This window comes from Hydra vulgaris, chromosome 15, assembly GCF_038396675.1.
Source record: "Hydra vulgaris chromosome 15, alternate assembly HydraT2T_AEP".
Taxonomy (NCBI): domain Eukaryota; kingdom Metazoa; phylum Cnidaria; class Hydrozoa; order Anthoathecata; family Hydridae; genus Hydra; species Hydra vulgaris.
The window spans coordinates 16,736,733-16,744,524 of NC_088934.1; the positions used below are offsets into that span (position 1 = coordinate 16,736,733).

At 27.6% G+C, this 7,792-nt stretch overlaps 1 protein-coding gene across 1 annotated transcript; it reads right to left on the bottom strand.

Annotated features, from left to right (window-relative positions):
- Window positions 1-2,190: 2,190 nt before the first annotated feature.
- LOC136092262 (uncharacterized) lies at window positions 2,191-4,876 on the bottom strand. The gene is made up of 5 exons (XM_065820082.1): window positions 4,452-4,876; window positions 4,102-4,210; window positions 3,276-3,399; window positions 2,688-2,786; window positions 2,191-2,367 (listed from the first exon to the last, which is right to left on the bottom strand). The coding sequence occupies exons 1-5, from the start codon at window positions 4,688-4,690 to the stop codon at window positions 2,204-2,206; spliced, it is 735 nt and encodes a 244-aa protein (XP_065676154.1). The 5' UTR covers window positions 4,691-4,876; the 3' UTR covers window positions 2,191-2,203.
- Window positions 4,877-7,792: the final 2,916 nt, after the last annotated feature.

Here is a 7,792-nt window from a genome sequence, read left to right on the forward strand (position 1 = left end):
TTGCTACAGCATCATTGATAAATGAAGAAGGAAGATTGTCAGGGTTTAATTGTAAATCATCCACATCTGCTTGCATTTCATGTGTAACATCTTGAACTTTTCCTTTTATGAGAATACTACTGAGAAGAACTAAATGATAGAATCAGGTTGGGAATATATACAAAATGATTTATTGATTGAACGTTGATAATCTTTTCGAATTGAAAAGACAATTCATGTATAAATACTAACCCCTTATTTTCTCAGTCACACTTTTATCAGTATAAGATAAACACTTTCTTTTCTGTTTACATAAACCAATTGCTGTTTTTCTTTGAGTAGCCTTAGGCCTTCCTCGTGAATGAACCTTTGAAGGAAACTTAAGGTCTTTTATATTGATGGAGTGAACATTAAAATAATTATGTAAACTTCCACATGCCTAAAAGATTTATTTATGCTTTCAACATCATGCTTTAAATTTTTTAAAGTTTTATTAAATTTATCTACCCTTATTAAACTTTTATTTGATAATATAAAATTTACTGTTTCAAAAATTTAGCACAAGTTTTGGAATTTTTTGAAAGTTTCAAAAAAATAACTTTTCTTTTAAAAACAATAAACATGGTAAAAGAGTGCAAGCATCAATCAATAATAAAATAAATAGTAATACCAAATCTGTTGAAAGAGAAACAAACAATCAAAGTAAAACAAAACAAAAATTTCCTACCCTTTCTTCACTATCTTCTATAGGATTTTCAATAACTATTGGGATCGAAGTTTGATTAGAAACATGAATAATTTTATTACAAGGCTGACTGGACATTTCTGCAACAATTTCTGCACTTTTATTAAAATTATCTTGTTCTATATCTAGTTGTGATTGCTCTAAATGTAATGATTTTTCAAAATCTGATAACTTTTCTAAATTATCAGATTTTGAAACCTCTAATGCGTGCATATTTGTCTGATAAAATGTTTCATTACATGTTAAAACAATGTTACTTGTTGGTGGAATAAATGCTTTTTTTATTATATCACATAATACATCATTGTTAAGATTGATTTTAGAACTCATGGCACATTCTGATGTAGTATTAGTTATTAAATCAATTGATGACTCCAAAACAGTAACCTTTGCATGTTTATAATCTTCCCAAATTTTAACTAAATTTTGAAGAATGTTTATGCGGCTTTCAAACTCACTATGTCCACCTTCAGAAACAAGCTGTGCTAATCGCTGAGATGCTTTTTTAAACTTTTCGGCTTGTGTTAAAGTTCTTTCTTTATTTACACCTATTTCTAAATAATTGCGGTTCTCACTGTGGTGCTGGAAAAGGCGATGGTTTTCAGTAGCATGAGACTTGAGCCACCTTATAGAAATGCCATCAAAAGAAAATATTGGCAATTGCTTTATTCGCCTTGCAACAAACATGTGTTTGCAGGGTAAGCCCATGGATTTAAAAAAAATACAATGGCAGTTAAGCTCATTTACTAACACTTCACTTCCCAAAATTTCACAGGTTGGATGATCATTATCACCTCCAGGGTATACCTCCAGTGCTTCATGTAACTGACTTCTGACAAAATTTAATGCATAAGGTGTTAAAACTTTAGAAAACTCCTCTAGAACATCATTATCGAGAACAGCATGAACAGAGATACGCTCTGCAGCAGTAACAAAGCTATGATTTCGCTCCTTTCGCATGACATCAATAACAGAAAAAAGATCTTTAAAAAACAATGGAAGGGGGTTTAATAAGTTTAATACAGATTTTATTCTTCGGTTTACAGACTCTAATCTGTTTGTTGTTCTCTGTCCAAAAGTCAAGTTCTGCTGTTGCCAACAATACACCCACTCATTTTTGCAATTATTCCAGTTTGTTTCAAAGTAACGAACTACACTACTTGGCATTTTTTCGTTAAAGTCTTAGCTCCTCAAATGCTATTTCAGAAGATGCATATGCCATTTTTTGAAGTGCTCTCAATGCATATAACCTCTGACTCTCTGAAATGCCCATTTTTAACACAGTCACTTCTCTACTCATAGCACGCAAAACATGAAATAACCATAAAAGCAATACTGCATTTGGAAAAGTTGTTCGCAGAGAGTCACGCTCAGTCATGTCCTTATCAGTGAAAATGGTGACAGTTTCAGTCCATTTTACATTTTTTGATTTAAAAGTCTCTAGAGCATTAGTGAGGGTCAACGCATCCTCAGATGCTGTTACAAAAATAGCAACAATTTCACTTTCTCCATTTGGACCAATTGCCAGGACAATGTATAATGGCATTCAGGATACAATGAAAAAAATCTCTTCATTTCTGCATCCTGGAAAAATATTGTCTGGATAGTACCACTATTGTCACATTTTATATCTACATCTGCACCTGTTACAAAATAAACACACACTTGGAAAAAGCAATATAAATTAAAATACAAATAAAATATTAAATTTAAACTAAGAATAATAATGAATAATAATAAGGTTTTGTTAGTTCTGCTAAGGAATATGTAATATAGTTAAATATGGGTAATATAGAATATAATTTATATGAACAATTCAAATTAGTGTTTGTATGAGTAAGTCTTGTTTTCTACAATATAAAAAGAGGTTAATACTCTTTAATGGACAAGTCAAGTCAAACTCAGTTAAAAAAGTAAATTAAAATTAAAAAAAAAAAAAAAAAAAACAAGTACAAAAACAAACCATCACAGTTTTGAAAGACTGCCAGTAAAGACTCTACATCTGTTGAACCCTTCTCCTTAGACGCTAAATTATGGATATCTTTTAATGTAATCTTCTTCCCTAAATGTTTAATGATGAATAGGTAATATTAGAAATTATAACAATATAACAAAATGAAATAAGAAAAATTATAAAGTTAATAAAAATTAAAAAAATTCATGAAATATATTGTTATTACATTATATAGTATTAAAAATTGTCTTATGACTAAAACATTAAGAAATACCGATTCAATTGAGAACTACTTAAGTAAGCAGTGATAGGAAAACTTATTAGTCATGTTCAAGTGTTATAAATTGCAAACGCCTTTGGTTTTACAATGAATTAAAGTTTTTTCAGAATTGATAATTGTATCAATGAAAGTTCTTAGTTCTGTTCAGTAATAAATTCGTGTTTGAAAGGGCATCACACAAGTGCAGAACTATCAATATAAAACATTGAGAAAAAGAGATTATTGTATTATTTTCAAGTTAAAATATAGTTATATATTTCTAAATCTAAAAAGCTTCATAAAAATCAGCTAGCATACAGCTACTTAATAATCATCACCTGTTTCATTTTGAATATGCTCATGAATAAGCCATTTATTACCATGTAATTTCAACATTTGCCTCACATTATTTTCTTGCTCATTATCTATTTTCCTATTTTTTGGAAGCCTTTCTATAATTTCCTAAATAATCGAAAACAATGAAAATTAAATAAATAATTTAAAAATTATTACTTGAACGTAAACTAATAAAATAAAAACTATACTAAAATATAAACTTGTATTAAGAAAAAATTAAATATCATTTAAAAATTTCTTCCAAGAAACTTATTATATTATTAAAATTTAAGTTTAAATAATGAGCTACTTTATTAATACTAAAAAGGATATCAATATAAATTTGGTAATAATAAACCAAATGAATAGTTTTGAAAAACTTTTATTGGTTCTATATTAAGTATATGAATTAAATATTCCCTATAATCATCAAATGTTAACACTTTAAAAATGTTTTACTTTATTGTCTTTATGTTATGTTGTAATTTTTTTACATTCATCATTTTTAATTATAATGATTTTTGTTTCATAAAAAAAATTTTTTGCCATAAAAAAAATAGCATACAAAAAAAGATTTCAAATAATATAATTTCTATAAAATAAAATAAAAAATTTCAAAAGTTTTAAAATTATTTTTATTTATACATTTAAAAAATTTGTCTAAAGCTGAGAAGGATGTAATCAATTAGTTTCTTGGAACATATTCTGAAATAATTACAATATCAAATAATTATTTGATTTTTGAACTCACATTTATATATTAAAATACCAGTATATATTAAAAAAGTACTTACTCGATGATCAAATACTAAATAAAAAATTTTTTACCTTATCAATTGCATGATTGTGCTCATTAATAACTTTGGTAACACAGAGCTGTTCTCCATCTTCACTAACACCAATGCAAATAGTAAACGGACATTTAATGTTATATGTGCTAACAATCAATGATAAAAATAAAGTTAACATCCTTTGTTAAACTAAATCAGATTTTATGAAGTAAAACAGCTAAATTATCGTTAGCAAAAAAGACTGAAGAAAAAATAAATTAAAATATCGTTAGCAAAAAAGACCGAAGAAAAAATAAATTAAAAAATTTTCGAGACTTTAACTACAATCTTTTTTTATTTTTTATTTTCTTATACTAATTTAAACAAAATACTCATTTTCAGACGTACCTTTGATTTGGACGAATACCTTTTGATCTTGACTTAAACTGGCGCCCACCATGATAACAACAATACGTTAGATAATAATATTTTAATTCTTTATTGATATAGCGCTTTAATCCTTTTTTGATTGCTAAATCAATGGTTCGACTGTCTCGAACATATAATGATAAAAAATACAATCGTTCATACTCTAGTATTGCCTGCTTAAGCTCGCTGAAACTATTAAATACACTACCAACATCCATTCTTGATACAAATATGGTATGTTATAAAAAATATTTATAGCACTAACAATTTTCAAATGCGGACGTCTTGAAAAATAACAAATAGTTACGTATTAGCTAGAACCCAGACTAGCCGGTACTATAGCAGCTGGCGCTAGAAATCCAGCAGCCGGTACCGTAGCCACTGCCTTCTAAAAATCTCGAAATTGCCAGTTTGCGCATGTTTTTAAACTAAAAGTCATTGTAAGTGGAAACCATGAAATATAGCCAAAGCATTTTAATAGACCAATCAATATCGAAAGTTTTCTTCTGATTGGTTTCTATCGGTATAGACATTTTGCGCTAAACTTGTTTTTGATTTATAAGAAAAATGTGCATATGAATCGTAAGTTTATATCAATCAATCAATATATTTTTACTTTAATAACTGCATAAATATATACAATTGTGAGGAACAATTACAAACAGTTAAAAACTTTTGAGGCCTTTTATACCTGCAACGGTATAATGCAATCGTAAATTAATAGTAATAATAAAATAAATAATAGTAATGCTGTAATATTAATAACAAGAATACTAATACTAATAAAAGCAGTAGAAATAAAAATAATAATTATAATAATAACAGTAATGATTTACAACAATAACACTAATAAAAATAACAATATCATTTACAAAGATGATAATACCTAAACAATAATAATAAGGGCATAAGGGTGGTTGTTCGGAGTTGTGCTATAAATAAGAAGCTATGCCTACATTTATACATTCAGTCACTCTCAAACACAAACCCACACAGACACGCACATATACATATACATATATACACACACACATACACACATATATATGTAATAAATAAACACATATAAATAAGTAGATTTATTATACGTACACACATATACATATTCTTATACACACAGACATATATACGCATAATGAATACATGCATATAAATATAACAACAGGTTCATACACGCATACAAGTAATAAACAGAAGGATAAGAAGTAGAAGAAAAGGTAACTGTATAAGTTTAAAAGTAAGGAAAACTAAAAACTGTTATACTTTAGAAAAATCGTCAAAATTAATTAAAGGTATAAGACAGTGATAATGATGTGCGTCAGAACTTTATTGAGTGTTTTTATGGAGGATAAATTTTTTGATTTTGGCAATAAAAGCATTTCTAGTAATGTTTGGAAGATTTATTTTTATTGAAAAAGGGTGAGAGTTCCAAGAGTGAACTGATTGGTATTTAGTAGATTGAATGCCATATTTACTTGTTTTTTTTAAAGCTAGAATATAACAAGATACAGATCTAAGTTTGTAATTATGAGTACCACTTGTAAATTTAAAATAATTGTTGAAAGCAATAAGCATGGTATTATGAATGATGTCCCACACAAAAAGACAGTTTAACAAATAGATGAGTTCGTCTAACTTCAAAATATCTGATAAACAGTACCATAAGTCTGAATTGAAATTGCTTTGCTGGAAATGTACTGTTCGTATAGACATATTTTAAAGTTTTATAAGATTTTTAATTTAAGTAGAGGAATTTTAATTGTTAGTGAAACAAGAGACTTTCATCTAATATAATGTCCAAATATTTGATCTTAACTACAGTATTAATTTTTTTACCGCTTATTCTGAAATTAAGTTTTTTTTGTTGTCTTGAGATTTAAAGATAATTATTTCAGACTTCTTAGAATTTAATGAAATTTTATTTGATTTTAACTATTGAACCAAGCATGCAATGTCATGATAAAGATTTTTACTTAGTATTTGAAGAGATTTACTAACAATAAGAAGATTAGTATCACCAGCAAAATGACATGGTTTGGAGAATTTGAAACTAAGTTCAGATCGTTTATGTAAACGAGGAAGAGTATAGGACCTAAAATTGAGCCCTGTGGAACAGGGGTACGACCTAAACCATTTAAGGGCAACTACTCTGACACCATAATCATTTAAATTAGTCAGTAGAACTTCATGATTAACAGTATCAAACGCCTCCTGCAAATCAACAAACACTTTAGCAGCAAACTATTAATCAAGAGCTTTGCCTATTGTCTCGGTTTTATCAATGAGTACTTGATTTGCGCAGTGCTTTTTGCGGAAGGCAAATTAAAGGCTATAGAGACTATTAAATTGATTTAAAAAGATTTTTTTAGTCTGTTAAACATAAATCTTTCAATTAGTTTGCCAATATTTGAAAGTAAAGATATAGGACGATAGTAATAATGGTCGAGATTGGATCCATTTTTTTAAATAGGCACAACTTCAGCAACTTTAAATAAGTCAGGAAACTCTCCAGATTTGAATGATTTGTTTATTAAAGTGCTCAAAATGGTAGCCTAATTCTTTAGATGCTAAGATAAATATTTATGTAGGAATGCAGTTTGGTCCAGTGCTTTTTTTAGGGTTCATATTGGATATACAACCTTTTACTTCTTGGGGTGTAACAGGGGTTATATAGAAGGAGTTAGTATTTTGGTTTTTAAGGTAGTGATTAAAGTTATGCCTAAGAGAGATGATTAATTTGGAAAGATTTTCCGCAAGTGTGGAAAAATAGTCATGAAATAAGTTTGTGATCAGAAAATTATCAGTTATAATTTGGTTACTTATAGTCAAACTTTTAATGGTGTTGTGGTTGTTTAGCTTTATAGCAATAATCATTTTTATTCCTCTCTATGTGTTTTTAAGATTGTTTAATTTTTCATTGAAAGATTTTTTTGAATAACTGAACAAGTTGCTTATTTAACTCCGATTATATTTAAACTTTAGAAAGTATTCTTCTTTTAATTTCTAATTTTTATATTTTATAAATTTTTTGTGAATTTTATTTTTAATATGTATTGATTTAATGATGCCAATAGTAATCCACGGTTTTGATATAGTTTTATTTGTATTCTTAAAAGATAATTTAAGAGGCATGATAATCAAATATTTTGTTAACAATCTCTAGAAATTTTAATTAAGAACTATTGATGCTATAAGTGACTTGATGACTTATTCAGCGTCTTTAAGGTCTTTAAAAAATAACTTTTCATTAAAGTGTTTAAAACAGCGACAGTATATTTTTCTTTGTGGTTGTTTAATACTATTGCCAGGAAAAGCGATAA